The 18,164-nt window shown below is 40.6% G+C and overlaps 1 protein-coding gene across 4 annotated transcripts in view; it reads right to left on the reverse strand.

Annotated features, from left to right (window-relative positions):
• The window catches only part of CZH10orf67 (chromosome Z C10orf67 homolog), a 78,840-nt gene that overhangs the window by 21,104 nt on the left and 39,572 nt on the right, over positions 1–18,164 (reverse strand). For all 4 annotated transcript variants that reach the window (XM_032235011.1, XM_032235010.1, XM_032235012.1 and 1 more), the window contains 2 exons: positions 8,638–8,703; positions 1,745–1,963 (listed from right to left, as the gene is read on the reverse strand). In XM_032235011.1, coding sequence (XP_032090902.1) covers positions 1,745–1,963; positions 8,638–8,703 — 285 coding nt within the window. The remainder of the gene's footprint in view (positions 1–1,744; positions 1,964–8,637; positions 8,704–18,164) is intronic.

Raw genomic sequence — 18,164 nt, forward strand, 5'->3', positions numbered from 1 at the left:
TTGAAGCATATCCTAAGATCAATAGGCAGCCAGTGCAGCTCGCGGAGGATAGGTGTTACGTGGGTGAACCGAGGTGCACCCACGATCGCTCGCGTGGCTGCATTCTGGACAAGCTGAAGTCTCCGAATGCTCTTCAAGGGCTGCCCCATGTAGAGCACGTTGCAGTAGTCCAGTCTAGAGGTCACAAGGGCACGAGTGACTGTTGTGAGGGCCTCCCGGTTCAGGTAGGGACGCAACTGGTGCACCAGGCGAACCTGGGCAAATGCCCCCCTGGTCACAGCCGACAAGTGGTGTTCGAAAGTCAGCTGTGAGTCCAGGAGGACTTCCAAATTGTGAACCCTGTCTGAGGGGCGTACTTTTTGACCCCCCAGCCTGAGAGATGGAAAACTTGGCCAATTAGTAGGAGGGAAACACACCAGCCACTCGGTCTTATCCGGATTGAGTACAAGCTTGTTAACCCCCATCCAGACCCTAACAGCCTCGCGGCACTGGCACATCACGTCAACCGCTTCACTGAGTTGGGACAGGGCGGACAGATACAACTGTGTATCGTCTGCATACTGATGGTATTTTATCCCGTGCTGTTGAATGATCTCACCCAGCGGCTTCATGTAGATATTAAACAGGAGGGGGGACAGGACTGAACCCTGCGGCACCCCGTAATTCAGGGGCCTAGGGGTCGATCTCTGCCCTCCGACCAACACCGACTGCGACCTGTCCGAGAGGTAAGAGGAGAACCACCGTAGATGGGACTTACGCCTCAGAGATGTAATGCTGATTTTGTTATTAGGTCCTGCTTCCCTAGTGGGGAACATTGCTTCCAACTTCCAGAGTCTCTGGAATGCTAACTGGTCTTGTTAGAATTGTAGAGGTCACCAGGTCATTAGCTGCTCCACCCATAGGTACAGTGGCCAGTAATTGAATTCTAACTAAAAGAGTTTATATTTTTGTTCATTTGCTGGCCCAGTTTGAAGAGAGAGAAAGAGGGCTTAGCATATCGACTGAGTTAAATATATTCTCCATTGTTATTCTGCCAATTTCTTCCTTTGTTCGCAGTAATTATACAACAAAACTTCAGTTATGTCCAAGCAGGACATTACAGTTACCACACCTGTCTAAAACAATTTCTATTTCTGGCTTATTTTCGTACTGAAAAGCAGTTGGGGAGTTGACATAATGAGAAATTGTGATTAACTGAAAACTGTGACAAAGAGGGAATAGTTATTGAAAAGACAGAGCATGAGATAAGATGGATGGCCCATAAATGAAACGAACAAACAAACATGATTACAGAGCTTCTGCATGTTGTGGCTTATTAAACTGATTAATACATCCTTACAAAACCAATAAATCTTACCCTAATCTCACTTTTAGGTTTTTCGTCCAGAGAAAAGATGCATCTTCTCTAGAGCAGGGATCTCCAGCCTTGGCAACTTTAAGCCTGGCAGACTTCAACTCCCAGAATTCCCTAGCTGGCTGAGGAAGTTGCCAAGGTTGGAGACCCCTGCTCTAGAGTAATTTCTCAATTTGAACACCTAATGAGGAATGCTAGTGGAATGTAGTGTGGAACGTGCCACCTGTCAGGATAACCCCAAGGAAAAACAGAAAATTCCTTACTCCCTCTTCATTTTGCCCTATGGTTACAAAGGTCTTTGAGAAAAATTATGAGGACAATGCTGCAGCTGAGAATGAAGATGTGATTTGGGGATCAGGATTGTCTTAGCTTAGAAAAATAGCTTAATACCTCATCACAAATTTCACTTGTCCCATCTCCTTTGGTGGCTGCTTCTTTGGTGGCTGCTTCTTTGGCGGCTGCTTCTTTGGTGCCTGCTTCTTTGGTGGTTGTGTCTTTGGTGGTTTTTGGTTTAAGAGCTGCCTCTTTACTGGCTGTCTCTTTGACAGTTTTCCCTTTGGTGTCTTTTTTTCGGCCCTTTTTCACTGTTCCTTCCAGATCTGAGCCTTTCTATAAAATACAATTAATAATCCTTCAATTTAAGACATGAATGATCTTTTGTAAAATAACTCTCAGGCATTAAGCCCTGATATAAATCTCATTTCAAAGTTTGGCTAGTTGTGTGTGTGTTGGGGAGTGGATCTTGTCTAGCACCTCAAATATTCTCCTGAGGGAAACTCCCCTGCTCTCACCTTTGTTCATCCTTTGATGGCTGTTTCACAGATTCCTGCTTCTTATGGTTTATAAATATTAGAAATGAATAAAACACAATAATAACAAGATTTGAAAGGCTGAATGGCAATTTATAAGATAATGGAGCTGTCTAGTCTAGTCACAGCATTGTCAAAGTAACAAAAAAGATTTAAAAACAGCAATAAAAAGCTAATGCACAGCTAGGATGAAAAAGGCAAGTAAGATAAGGAAACTAATGTGGGAGGATGAACACAATGGGCAAAAACCCTATTTTTAATTTTCACTCCACAGGACAAATCTGATTTGTTAGGTGCCTATGATATCCTCCTGTTGTAGACGAAACACATTTGAAATAAGATGAACTTTATACACAGGATGCTAACTGCAGGCTTTGGAAAACAAAGCAACAATAGAAATGAATATGGCCCTTTAGAGGGGGAAAAGTTAGTTATTTCTGCCTTAAACTATTATATATGTCAACAGAATTTTATTGCTGTTATATATTACTTTCAGACATGTGTATATATTAACTTCAGATCAGAGCAATGGTCTTCTACAGATCCTAAGTTGAATATTTAAAACCAAGGTTTGTTAAAGAAAGCATTCTCGGTTTCTAAAGAAATTACTCTAAGTTTCTTCGCTGGTATCTTTGATTCCCAGTATACCTGCAAGGTATCTCATCTGGTGCCAATCAGGGCTGTGTGATAGTTTTAAAATATATAAACAATTAGGAAGTTAAATGCAATTAAATGAGGTGCTAACCTTAGAATCAGCTGAATCAGGACTTTACAGCCCTCTCTAAACAGTTTCACAGAGTCAGCATATTGCTCCCAACAATTTGGGTCCTAATTTTATTGACCTCAGAAGGATGGAAGGCTGAATTAACCCTGAGCCTGGTGAGATTTCAACTGCCAAATTGCAGGCAGCCTGCAGTCAGCAGAAATAGCCTGCAGTATGGCATTCTAACCACTGTGCTACCACGGCTCTTAAAAATGGCTCTATAAAAATGCTTTTGTATCCTAGGAAATCTGAGAGGCATTCTTAGCAAATAGAAATGATGGATTGCCTGTATTATATTGTGATTGCTGCCAAAGAATAGGACAGTAAGTGGTTCAAAGAATATGAAATAAAGATGGATGGAATATAAAGGAAGTCCTTGACTTATGACCACAATTGAGCCCAACTTTTCCATTTAAAAGAAAGCAGTGGTTAAGTAAGTTTTGCCGCATTCTGCAACCTTTCTTGCCACAGTAGTTAAGCAAGTCATTGCAGTTGTTAAGTGAATCACATGGTTATTAAGTGATCCTGTCTTCTCCCATTAACTTTGCTTGTCAGAAGGTTGCAAAAGGTGATCTTATGACTCCAAGACAGTGGAGCCATTGAAAAAAATGTGAGTTGCCACGCTTCCGAATATTAATTATGTGACCATGCCATGTTGCAACTGTTGTAAATTTTGAAAAAATAGTCATAAACCACTTCTTTCAGTGCTGTTGTGATTTTGGTCATGAAATGAATAGTTGTAAATTGAGGACTAAAATTATGTACAGTAGAGATAGCAGCATTCAAGGTAACTTTAAAATAATACTTGCTAATCATATGAGCCTCCAGTACTAGAAGGTGTTGTTGAATCAGCATTCCGGTCATTACCAAGTTGGAAGTTTACAAAATTGATGGAAAAATCTACACAAATATGGAAGCAACAGAAAAAGACCCAGAAAGATTCTAACAAAATTATACAGGAAATTTGGAGAATACAGTGGCCAACAAAATGGAAAAGGTAAGTCTATGTACCAATATCAAGAAAGGAAAACTACAGCGTATTCAATCAATTAGATTGAATTGTAATTTTCATGTTAGCAAAATAATTTTTAGGATTATGTATGTTAGAGAGCTACATATCAAGAGAAAGATGCCAAATGTTCATATTTGCTTCTTGTTCAGGGAACAAGAAACATTATAGCTGATCTGTGCTGGTTAATTGAGAAAGCCAAAGAACACTAAAAAGAAGCTTGCATGTTTTTCATTGATTATAGAAAATACTTCAACTGCATCAACTATGTCAACCTGTAGAAAGTGCTTAAGAAAATGGCAATCCCAGAATATCATATTTCCTTGTGTGAAACCTAAAGACTAGACAGGAAATTGCAGCCTGGATTCCTGCCTTTCACAATATGGCAAAATAGACTGTTCCAGGTTGGCAAACAACGAGACAAGGCTATATATTCTCTCTTAATTTCCCCCCCCAACCTATATGATGAATATATAGGAAGGAAGCTGAACTGGAAAATTAGTGTGGTTTTAAAACTTCAAGATGAAAAACCAATATATTGTTGTATGAAATGTCTTTGTATATTAGTAGTTTGGGTTGATAGTGAAGTTGTTGATTTGAGCTCCGAGCTTGGCGATTTGGTTGCCAACATTTCGTCCCATTCAAGGAGACATAGTATAGCCTTTATTGTCATTGTACATCATGTATACAACAAAATTGGTTACACCTTCAGTGCGCTCTGGATTGTGCTTGTCTGGGGGATCAGTGGTCTTTAAATATCTTTTTGAGTCCTGGTCTGATTTTTGGTTATACTATCATCTCATTCCTACTCCTTCTTTCATTAGACTTGAAATTCTCAGTTCCTGTAACTCTTCATTATATGGTTTAGCCACCAGTCCTCTAATCATTTTTATTGCTCTTCTGTGCACTGGAGTCTTTGTACTGACCAAAGCTGGATGCAGTATTCCAAGTGTGATATCTCACCAGTGCAATATAAAGTGGTAGTAACACTTCATGTGGTCTTGATATTATCCTTCTGTTAATGAAGCCTAGGATTGCATTGACTTTTTTGGCAGCTGCAGCACACTCCTATCTCATACTTGTCCACTAGGACCCCTAGATCCCTCTCAAAATTATTGCTTTGAGCCAGGCACCATCTGTTCTATACCTGTGATTTTGGTTTTTCTTGAATAAATGTAAAATTTTGCCTTTCAGTGTTGACTGTCAACAGCAAAATTCCAATATATGTCACAGAGTAGCACTTGGTGGGATAGCAATAAAGACAATATATTTAGATGTCACAATGTGATTATACTTGCAGAGATCAAAACTGAATAGTCAGTGGTTTTCTCTATAATTCTATGTGGAGAAAAGTTGGACTTTGTAGAAATAGGATATTGATGCTTTTGAACTTTGATGTTGGAGAAACCCCTGAGAAGAGATGGATAGCCAAGAAATAAACAAATATAGAACAAATCAGTCTGGAGTTTTCATTTAAAGTCCAAATAACCAGGCTCAAGGATCATACTTTGGGTATAATTGAGTTCTCCTGAGAAGTCTATAGGGAGAGGTAGTTTGGCATAATGGCTAAGCATCAGACCTAGAAAAGCAGGAGACCATGTTCAGGACTCGTTTTAGCCATGAAAGCCGGCTGGGTGACCTTGGGCCAGTCACTCTCTCTCAGCCCACCTCATAGGATTGTTGCTGTGGGGAAAATGGGAAGAAGAATGTGGGTTGGATATGTTTGCCACCTTGAGTTTTTTAAATAAAAATAATAAAGGTGGGATACATATAAATGAACAAAGGTGGAAAATATACGTAGTAGGAAAAAGAAGGGGATGACCAGCATCAAGCTGGGTGGATTTGATTGCAGCAGCAATGAGTGCACTATTGGAAGATCTGAAAGGCCTAGTTTGAGGACAAATCATCCATTGAGGTCTAGCTATCTAGTCATTGAGAGTCAACACCAATTTGATTGCACATAATAAATCAATTAATAAAATAGTTTCCCTTTGTGAAGAACAACAACTGTGTTTCCTGATTGACCTGCACTGTTCAACAGCTAAACAAATATATTACACAATTGTAATTATACATATACAAGGATCAGGCAACTCAAGAACTTGTGCTGATTAAAATGTATTAAACTTACTTTGGTTTTTATTTTTAATACAAAATATTTTTTCTTGTACAAATATGGCTCAGATATATACAAATATAAGATGTAAGGAACCTTTTGAAATCCTGACAGGTGCCCACTACTGTATCTACCCATAATTCCAGCTACTTCGCTAAATCTATGTTAGAAGACAAATATTGAACAAAGCATACATATGTTTAACTACAATTATATTCTATTTTCTCTTATGCTGCTTCATGAACTTCATTGTACAGTTTCCAGTATGCCTCTGAATAACAGCCCAAAGTAACCAGATAATTCTGTTTACTAACCTTCTCACATAAAAAGCTGTACTGTAAAAATCAGGACAGTTAATAGAAGGCAGCAAAGAGTTAGTTTTCTGTATGCTTTTTGTGCCATTTATTGGCTGTTTGGATTTTTGCATCCCAGAGCTGTGAGTCTAAGCAGTTGATGCTACAAAATGATTTACTAGAAATGCATGTTTAACGGAATATTGACACTAATATATTAGTTACTGAGTTACCCTCTTAAAAGTAGCAAACACAAACGTCTTGATAACACATTACTTCTTTTATCTGAAAACAAATCAGAGATATTTCAAAACTATTTACCACATTATAATTAACTGATCATATTTCTCTCCTTTCTTTTGGGGACTGCTTTCCAGTCCAGCTAATCTCAGCATGTGTGACTTTCCCACTACATGTCACACTTTTACAAATATAGCTTTGATTAATAAAGGAAAGCAAATTCCTCTTGCAGCCAATGCAGCATCAAAGGAACAGGTGAGTTATACATGGATTTAGACATTAACTTCTGAGTGCTTGCTTGCTGTGTGCCTTTATTTGAAGTTTGAGAAAGATGTAGGATAACAGTAGCCTTTAGTCAAACACAGTTTTATCAAACTCGATATTAAGAATATCTTTAGGAAGGAATACAAAAACAATCCTTTATTACTTAAAGCACCAACTGACTCATCCATACATTGGAACATGCGGAATGAAAAAATGTTAAAAAACCACAAAGATGATTTTGTAATAAAGTGAATAGTTGCAAATATTTGGTTTTTAAAACTTGCTTAAGATATGACCATTGCACAAAGTGTTTTATGAAGTCTTGCTAGAGTTTCAGGTGTTAAACCATCTAATCTGAATTTCTAAATTTATTCATAATTTTTTGAGAATCTATTGAAAACAAATATGGAGCAAAATGAGTTTTGTGAAACTTCATTTCCATCGATTTCAATCATCATGTTCGATCCTCAGCGAACAGCTTCCATGTTCCGCTTTCAGATTTTTTTTCTATAGTTATTTTTAAACAAATTATAAAGCATGTGATTTCTTTAATCCCATTGTTTTCCTCCGCTATGTAGGTAGCATTAGTTTATTATTTACATCTAATGTATATCTTCATGTAAGAATATATATTTATATATTAATATTTATGTATCCTTGTGCAATTATTTCTAAAAAAATTTGCATGTAGCTATTAGCTAAATGCACTTTAATGTTCTTAAATCAGACTTGTGAATAGCAAACAAAGGCAGTCTGTTAGTTTCATGTCTTATCAGTGGAAATGTTTGACTGGCCACAGCTGGAAACAGGACTGGGCTAGACAAAACTTTTGGCCTCCTTTGGTAAGATCCTTCATCTATTTTTAGCACAGAATATTGTATAAGGGTGCCTTCAGGTAAACTATGCAAATCACTCAGAAAAGGTAAAGGTTCCCCTCGTACATATGTGTTAATCGTTCGTGACTTTAGGGGTAGGTGCTAATATCTGTTTCAAAACTGAAGAGCCAGCGCTGTCCGAGGATGTCTCTGTGGTCATGTGGCCGGCATGACTAAATGCCGAAGGCGCACGGAATGCTGTTCCTTCCCACCAAAGGTGGTTCCTATTTTTCTACTTGCATTTTTACATGCTTTCAAACTGCTTGGTTGGCAGAAGCTGAGACAAGTAACGGGAGCTCACTCCATTAGGCGGTGCTAGGGATTTGATCCACCGAACTGCCAACATTTCTGATCGACAAGCTTAGCCTTTTAGCCATCGAGCCACTGTGTCCCTTTAAATCACTCATATGTTCCATTAAATCTGACTAAGGAGCTGAAATGTGTTTAATTCAAAAACAGCAAAATAAAATGTTATATATGGAAATTGGTCCTTGACTTATAACCATTTGCTTAAAGTCATAATGGCCTCAGAAAAAAAGAGCTTACAACCTGTCCTTGCACTTACAATCAATGTTCCACTCCCATAGTCCTGTGATCACAATTTGGGTACTTGACGACTGGCTTCTACTTAACAATAGTGTCCTAAAATTATGTGGTCATGATTTATGATCTTTTTTTTACCGATTTCTGGTAAAAAACCACCCATTGAAATTGAATTTGGTTAACAACAACATGACTCAACGACCAGGTGATTTGCTTAACAATCAGTCTAAAAATTGTTGTAACATTGGATCCATTATTGACTTACAGCTGCAGTTACCTACAATGAAAATTTTGATCACACTTGTGGTCATAAGTTGAGGACTACCATTACAATAAAATAAAATACATTCAGAGTCAATAGACTAACTTACCTTTGCTAATGGCTGAGCTCCAGTTTCTTTTAATTTTGCAGCAGCATCTTGAGCTTCTTTTAGTTCCTTAAGAATAAAGATAAAATAGAATTGAACAAAATTGCAATAATAAAAGTGATGGGAATTTCTAGCACTAGAAGGGAGGTGTTTATTTGCCTTAATTTACAATCAAACTAATGTATAGAACCAAGTTCCAATATAATCAATGATGTTCTCATATGTGAATTTTCTTGCACTTATAAAAAATTAAGGACAAAAGTATTTTACAAAAATATTTAACCAATAGATGTGTTATAAGACATATTTCAGTAACTTTTTAAAAACCGCAAATTAATTCATCTTGTGTTAATATAATGGTTTTCAATCTTCCCAATGCCGCAACCCTTTAATACATTTCCTCATGTTGTGGTAACCCCAACCATAAAATTATTTTTGTTGTTACTTCAAAACTGTAATTTTGCTACTGTTATGAACTGTAATATAAAAGACCGTTGGCTTACCTGAACGGTCGTTCTCAGGGCGCTGCGAGGAGAGTCCAAGCGTGGGTTAACACAGTCTATCTGCCCTAGGACTGAGTTTTTTCTCTTGGCCACGCCTCCCTTTGCCTCCATTATTCAGTTTAAAAAACAAAGAACCACCGAGCAGGAAGCCCGTTCAACAGTCACATCCAGTCATTTCCCTCGCATCCGCGAGGACCCGGGGTGGGAGTGGACTCTCCTCGCAGCACACTGAGAACGACTGTTCAGGTAAGCCAACGGTCTTTCTCTAGTGTGCTGCTTGGAGAGTCCAAGCGTGGGACATGCCCAAACTATAGTGTCCCTGGGTGGGGAGAGACCTGAATCTCCAAAGCCTTTGTGACCTTCTGTAGAATTCTTCGCCCCAAAGAGGCTTCGGCTGAGGCAAAGGCGTCAATTTTATAGTTCCTGATAAATGCAGTGGGAGAAGCCCACGTGGCCGCTCTGCAAATGTCGAGAATAGATGCCTGGGTCACCCAAGCCGCAGAAGAGGCAGCGCTCCTTGTCAAATGCGCAATCACCTGCCTAGGAGCTCACCTGCCCTGATGTTCATAAGCAAGTTTGATGCATAGATCTGACCTGACGGAGAGAGACGCTAACTCGGACACCCGTCGTGCAGACGTGATGGCCACGAGAAATGCCATCTTGAGAGTCAGATGGTGAAGACTTGCTTGTCGAAGCGGCTCGAACGGCACCACCGTCAAGGCTCGAAGAACCAGTGGCAGGTCCCAGGATGCGTACCGGTGAACCGCACGGGACTGATGTTCGTCGCTCCCTTCAGGAAACTCTTGCCCTGTGCGTGTTGGCTCAAGGGACGGGAGGACCCTTTGATGAGGATGGTAGACAGGGCCGCGACCTGACACCGGAGGGTGCTGGGGGCCAATCCCCTGTCCAAACCCTCCTGCAGAAAGTTCAGCAACTGGGGAACCGAAACAGACACATCCCTTATGTCCTGTTTCTGGCACCAGGAAGAAAATGCAACCCAGGTCACCTCGTATATCCTGGTGGTCGAAGGCCTCCTGGACGCCTGGATAGTTTGAATGACCTTGTCTGAGATCTTCTGCTTCCTCAGGAGCTCCCCCTCGTGCCAGACAGCTAGTTGCAGCCACTGAGGATCCGGATGGCGAACTGCCCCCTGGCAGAGGGATATCTATTCCTGAGGAATCCTCCACGGTCTCTGCACTGAGACCTACTAGATCTGCATACCAGGACCTCCTGGGCCAATGGGAGGAGACCAGGAGGATCTCCGCATCTTCTGCAAGTAGCTTGGACACCATGTGCAGAATGAGAGGTAGAGGAGGGAATGTGTACAATAGTCCTGGGGGTCATTTAAACCTCAATGCATCTGTCTCCTCCTCCCACTGAGAACGGTATCAGGAAAGGAACCATGGCAGATGTGTGTTGGCATGTGTGGCAAAAAGGTCTACTTGCGGTTGGCCGAATCTCCTCACAATCTGTTGGAACAGGTCCAGATGCAGTTGCCATTCAGATGGTCGATCTGCTGCCGGCTCAACCAATCCGCCTCCTGAGACCGAGATGTGGTCTGCTTTGATGGATGCAGGTGGCATTCTGCTACCTGCCCAGAGATTCTGTCTCTGCCATGAGCTTTATGAAGTGGTGCCGCCCTGCCTGTTTATGTGTGCCTTCGTGGCCATGTTGTCTGTCAGCAACAGTACATGGTGCCCCACAACCAGGCTTGAGAATCGCCTTAGGGCGAGGCGGGCAGCATTCAGCTCCAACCAGTTTATGCTCTGGGAGGCCTCCCTCTGGGTCCACAGTCCTTGTGTGAGTTGGCCCTGACAGTGAGCCCCCCTACCCGAGAAGGCAGGCATCTGAAGTCACCACAATCTGCTCGGGTTCCTTGAAGAGGCACCCCTTCTCAACCGCCGCCATCTTCCACCAGGCAAGAGACCGGAGGACCTTGGGGGGGACCCTCACTCGTCTCGACGAGTTGCTGGTCTTGGCCCTCTGCATCGGCAGGAGAAACCATTGTAGCTCCCTGGCATGGAGACGCGCCCAGGGAACCACCTTCAACCAAGAGATCATGATCCCGCTGTCATGTGATAGTGTGACGATCGGCACTGACCTGGATCTCCGACACTGCTGCACTCTGCGCCTGAGGTTCTGCAGGCGGTCTGGAGAGAGAAATACCTGACAGGTGAGAGAGTCTATGATCGCGCCTAGATGTTGGATGTGCGTGGTTGGCTCCAACTGGCTTTTCTCCAAATTCACCAAGAAGCCATGCAGACGCAACGTGCGAATGGTCAGCTGGACATCTCACCTGGCTTGATTCTGGCTTGTGGAATGATGATGTCATCCAGGTAGTATTCTAGACGAATCGGGTGGTTCCTGAGATGGGCTGCCACCACTGCTAGGATCTTTGTGAAGGTCCTGGGCGCAGACGAGAGGCCGAACAGCAGAGCCCGGTACTGGTAGTGCCTCCTGTCGTAGAAGAACCTCAGGAACCATCTGTGTGCTGATGGATTGGTACATGCAGGTAGGCCTCCTTTAGATCTATTGATGTGAGAAGATCTCCCCACCTGACGCAGTCCAGAATGAAGTGGAGTGACTGCATCTTGAACCTTTTGTATGCCAGATGTTGATTTAGGCGTTTCAGATCCAAGATGGCCCTCCACCCCCCAGAGTTCTTGGGAACTAAGAACAGTATGGAATAGAATCCCTGTCTTTCCTGTTCCCAGGGCACGGGTTCTAGGACCCTGATCTGGAGGAGGTGGGCAATTTCCGCCTACATAAGGGACCTCTTCAAGGTACTCTTTGGAGTCGGGCACCGAATGAACGTCCTTTGTGGAAAGGACAGGAACTCTAACACCAGGCCCCTCCTGATCGTGTTGAGTACCCAAGAGTCTATGGTGATCTTCTCCCATACATCATTGTATAACTGTAGCCAACCCCTATGGGAGGACCCCTGTGATGGTCACTTGCCCTTACAGAACTGGTGGGAATTGTTCCCACCCGGGTACGGCTTCCGAAAGGAATGCTGCTGTTGTTGTCTGCCGCGTGACCCAAAGGAACCCCTGTCCTGACTACTATCCCCACCCTGGGAGTAGGATCTCTGATAGGCGGAAGAAGTGGACGGCTGGTTAGCATCCTGAGCCTGAAAGGACTGCTTCCAGAAGGAACCAGAGCCCTTGTGCTCGTTCTTCTTCAAGGTGGCTGGGAGAATCTTATGTTTGTCCTTCATTTCGATAACAAACTTGTCCAGGGCATCCCCAAAGAGCTGCCCCCCCCTTTAAACGGGGCGGAAGCTAGCTTCCATTTGGCCTTCATGTTAGCTGGCCAGTGATGAAGCCACAGCAGCCAACGCGAAATAACTTTGGAAGCCAACGCTCTAAAAGCAAACTTGGCGGCGTTCAACAAGGCATCCGCTGAGTATTCCACAGCCGTAATAATCTTGCTGAGGTCATGCTTCCACTGGGATCCCCTGGTGGGAGGCCTAGCCCTCAGCTGCCTGAGCCAAAGAAGGGACACCCTGATGAAGAAAGAGGCCGAGGTCTATGCTCTGATAGCCTAGGCGGCTGCCTGGTACATCTTATGGCAAGCCTTCTCAGATCATTTATCCTCCGACTTGAGACCCTCGCTCTGTCTGCTGGCAGGTTCGAGCTTGATTTTAAGGAAACCAGACTTCCAGGGAGGGATATGGCCGTCGGCAGCGGCTTAATTGAGCCGCTCCCAGACTTCTGGCTCGTTATCTAATTAAACATCCTTTAGATAACTCAAACTTCAGACAAAGAAGATTGCAGTGAGCGGCTCAGCCGGTAAGAACTTTTCCTTGCAGTTTGCAGCTTTTTTTTTCTGCTGCAAACGAGGGGTGGGGTTTTTTTTTAAAGCTGAGTCATCTCCGGCCAGATTTCTCTGCTGTATTAACGGCACAAGGCGAAGAACCCCCTCTTAGGACAAATTATTGAAATTTTTTTTTTAATGAAATTAATACAAGCAGAGCTCATATTTGAGAACTTTACGTCTGTTTTTTTAGGAAAACTCAAGCTTCAGTGTTAAAAAGTTTTCAAGATGGCGATTCTCCAGCTTTTGTATTTGCAATGATGGTATATTTTGGCAGCCTTTCACGATCTAATTAGCCTCATTCCCTTTGAAGACTCTCCCTTATCTAATTAAAAGTTCTCAAAGGCTCTTTGTTGACATAGAGACATTCCAAACAGGGCTTTTCTCTGTTTTTTGTTTTGTTTTGTTGAACTGTTTTGGCGTAATGCCAGCCCTTTGTAATCCTCCGTAAAATTCTTGGCAAAAAAGGGAGAATTTTTTTTTCTTTTCTCTTCTCGGCATAGTGGTTTGATTAAGATTATGCCTTCCAAATCGAATCCTGCAAAATTACTTCCTAAATCTGCCTCTCCCATACCTGGCACAAAGTCGCAGCCCCCACCTTCTATGCCCCCCTAGTGGAGATGTATTAACAAAAGAATTTTTGTTGGAAATGTTCAGAGAATCAAGGGAACAGAATTTGGAAGCTCTCAGAGAGTTCAGAGATGAAATAAGGAAAGAGATAAGCAATGAGATAAAAGTCTCATATGATAAATTTGATACCAAGATTACCAAAATGAATGATGATATGATGGGAATTGTAAACGTACTGACAGAATATATTTCTGGAATAGAAGATAACTTAGAGATTCTCAATGAAGCTAAAACTAATTTGACATCTAAAACCGAAGAGGTGGAACGAAAAGTTGAAAATGCTGAAAAACAAATGATTATGATACAGTATAACCAGATGGAACTTGCATTAAGAGTTAGGGGGCTGCGCGAAGAGAGACAGGAGAACTTAAAGCAGATGTTTTCTGAGGCCTTTGACTGTCTGGTGGAAAAACCGGGATCCAATTTTGATTGGCAGATTGATAAAAATTTTCGCGTCAATTCCTGGGCGGCAAAACAAAAGCAACTCCCCCGAGACGTGGTAATATATTTTGTTACAAGAGAATCCAGAAATAAGATATTACAAGAGTCCTACAATACCAAGCTTCAAATTGGCGGACAGGATTTGATGGTTTTGAAAGAGATACCACCTCAAATGCTAAGAGCCAGAAGAGATTATGCTTTTTTGGTGGAAGAGCTCAGAAAGCGCCAGATACAGTACAGATGGGATGCCCCGTTTGGCATTATAGTTACATTTGATAAGCAAAGATATCGTCTTAACTCTGTATGGAAAGCTCGAGATTTCTATCATAAGATTTTGAAAGTGGGGCACCCTGAACCATCGGGATATGGAGAAAAACCACGAGCAGGACAAGAGAAACAGCAAACTACACAATCACCAGACAAAACGTATCATCTCCCCCTCCCGGAAGGGCAAGGGGTTAAGGAACAAAGATCTAACCATATGACCACCAGACAAACAGAAAAACAAGCCACAACGCAACAATCTCTACAATCATCGGCCATTGACCAAGGAGCTACAGCAACAAGCTCAGAAGCTGTGGGAGGAGCTAGACCCAAGGTGAGACAGGCCATGCGGAAAGCTCTAAAAAAGCTTCAGGCAACCAAAAATGACAACTAAGATTTTGACATGGAATGTTAATGGACTGAACTCTGCACAGAAGAGAAAGAAAATATTTCATTATCTTAAACAGTCCAAGAATGACATAATTTGTTTGCAGGAAACTCATATCAAAATAACTGATCAAAAATATCTGTTCAATCCCAAACGTGGTCAACATTTTGTGACCTCTGCTACGGAAAAAAAAATGGTATAGTAGTATACTTAAGGAAAGACATTAAAGCTGAGCTAATCGAAGCAGATCCCTTTGGAAGATATATCGCATTAGATTTAATCTTAGAAGGGAAAAAGACATTGCTTTTGGGAATTTATGCTCCTAATCAACAACAAGATGGATTTTATAGAAATCTCCATGCTAAATTAGTACAGTGGGACTTTAAGTCGTGCATACTATTGGGTGATTGGAATGGCGTGATTGACACCAAAAGAGATAAGAAGACATCTCGCCCGAATACTAAATTCCGAGCTAAATTACCCAAATCCTTTTTTGACATGATGGACGACTTCGAACTGCGAGATGTTTGGCGTGAAAGGCATGCAGAAGAATATGACTTTACCTTCTTTTCCGACAGACATCAATCTTTTTCAAGGATCGACTTTATATTAATTACTAATGATTTACTTTCTAGGGTGAAGAAGACAAAGATTACGGTCAGAGTCCTTTCGGATCATAACCCAGTTTGGATGGAGCTGGGAAGGGTAGTTCAGGCAAGAAGGTCCTGGAGACTGAATGAAAATTTATTCAGATATGAAAAGTATGTTAATGATTGTAAAAAATTGTTATCTGAATACTTTGTTTTTAACATGAATAAGGGTACACCTATGGAATATGTATGGGATGCAAGCAAAGCCTATATGAGAGGAGTATTGATAAACATAAATAAAATACATAGACATAAACAAGGGCAAAAACGTAAAGAATTGGAAGAGGAAATTAAAGGGAAAGAGCAGGAATTAATACTGAACCCAGGTGATACAAAGACTAAAGAAGCAATTTCCATATTAAAATCTCAATTTGATATGCTGATCTCTGACCAGGTAGCCACCAGTTTATTATATGCCAAGCATAATACTTTCTGCAATGCAAATAAACCCGGTAGGTGGTTGGCTTATCAGATTAGGAAAAAAAGGAAAATTTGAAATGTATCCAAATTGTGTTACAGAGGGAAGGAAATGTTTCAACAGGAAGAGATCCAAAAGGGATTTCGAGAATTTTTTACAGAGTTGTATAAAGGGGACAAAATTAGGGACTTAGACATAAATAAATACTTAGATAAAGAGAAAAGCCCCCTAGTTAGCAAAGAACATAGGTATAGGTTGAACCAACCAATAACCTCTGGGGAAATCCTGCAGGTAATCAAACAATTAAAGCTAGGGAAAGCACCAGGTACAGATGGCTTAACAGCTGTTTACTATAAAAACTTACAGTTAGAAATGGTAGAACCTCTTAGAGAATTATTTAATAAAATTCAATCGGAAGGTAAAGTGCCCCCTTCATGGAAGACAGCGTTCATATCGTTGATACCCAAAGAAGACCAAGATCTTACTCAGCCGAAAAATTATAGACCTATTTCATTACTTAATGTAGATTATAAAATTTTTACTAAAATATTAGCAAATAGGTTAATGGTGGTTATCCAACAACTGATACATACTGACCATACAGGTTTTATACAGGGCAGACAGATGAAGAGCAATGTCAGGTTAATTATTAATGCTTTAGAATACTTGGGAAAGAATAATCAAATCCCTGCCGCATTCATATTTTTGGATGCTGAGAAAGCCTTTGATCGAGTCAATTGGCAATTCTTGTTGAAGATACTGCAAAAAATGCAGATAGGAGATGGCTTTTTAAGATCAATTGGTGCAATATATCAGCAGCAAAAAGCCCAAATTATAGTCAATGGAAGTTTAACAGATTCCTTTCAAATAGAAAAAGGTACAAGACAGGGTTGTCCTTTGTCCCCACTATTGTTTATTATAACTTTGGAAGTACTGTTGAATAACAGTAAAGCTTGGATGCTTTAAAAGGGATCAAGATCAGACAGCAAGAATACAGAGTCCGTGCCTTTGCGGACGACTTGGTTATAATATTGAAACAACCGCAGGAATCTAGTAAGGTTTTAATGAATACGATTAATCAATATGGTCAAGTCTCTGGATTTAAAATTAATTTAGGAAAAACCAAAATATTAGCAATGAATATGAATACCAAACAGAAGGAAGAATTGGGAGTGATGTTAGGATGTGAGGTTGTTAAAAAAGTCAAATATCTTGGAGTTAAAATTTTAACTTCAAATGGGAAATTATACAAGCATAATTATGAACCACTCTGGCATAGTATACAAACGGAGATGAAAAGGTGGGAGAAACTGCATTTATCTTTGCTGGGAAGGATAGAGGCAGTGAAAATGAATATTTTACCAAAAAATTTATTTTTGTTTCAAATGTTACCAATACTCAAAAGAGATGTGAATCTTTTAGAATGGCAGAAGGGTATCAACAAATTTGTATGGGCAGGAAAGAAGCCGAGGGTAAAGATGAAAATAATGCAAGATGTACGCGAAAGAGGAGGATTGAAATTACCAAATTTATAATTATATTATGATACAGTGGTCTTATCTGCAATTAGTGATCGGATCCATTTAACCAATGACAGAATATTGAATATTGAGGGACATGATTTGGTATATGGTTGGTATGCTTACTTGTTATTTAACAAAAAACTGGATAAGAATTTCAAAAATCATATTTTAAGAAATGCCTTATTGCGGGTTTGGAAAAAATATCAACATAAACTAAATGACAAATTGCCCATGTGGGCAATTCCTAGACATGCAATTGAAAATATGAATATAGAACAAAAACATGATAGAACCACTTATAGACAACTTCTTATTATAGAAAGAGGGGTGTTGCAATTAAAATCCTTAGAGGTACTTAAAAAAGAGAAGGTAGTTCAAACGTGGTTTCAGTATGGCCAATTACAGGCCAGGTGGAAAATAGACCAAAAAACAGGCTTTGTAATAGCTGAGGATAACTTGTTTAAACAAATAAGAGATCAAAGTTTAATGCACATAAAGAGGATATATAATGTATTAATACAGATGGATTCAGAAACCGAAATGGTTAAAGACTGTATGATAAAATGGGCTCAGAATATTGAAGAACCTATAATGCTGGACACATGGGAAAAAATATGGGTAAGAAATGTAAAATTTACACAAGCACAAAATTTGAGAGAAAATTTTTATAAGATGTTTTATAGATGGCACTTAGATCCCAAAAAGCTTGCTTCTATGTATTCAAATGTTCAGCCTAAATGTTGGAGATGTGGTTCTTTTGATGCTACGTATTTTCATATATGGTGGACATGTCGTAATGTTAAGGCATTTTGGATAAAAATTTGGTGGATCCTGCAAAATATCTTCAAAAAAAGGATAAAATTCACTCCCCAGTTGTTTTTACTAGGTATATGTATT

This window comes from Thamnophis elegans, chromosome Z (genome assembly GCF_009769535.1).
Source record: "Thamnophis elegans isolate rThaEle1 chromosome Z, rThaEle1.pri, whole genome shotgun sequence".
NCBI classification, from domain to species: Eukaryota; Metazoa; Chordata; class Lepidosauria; order Squamata; family Colubridae; genus Thamnophis; species Thamnophis elegans.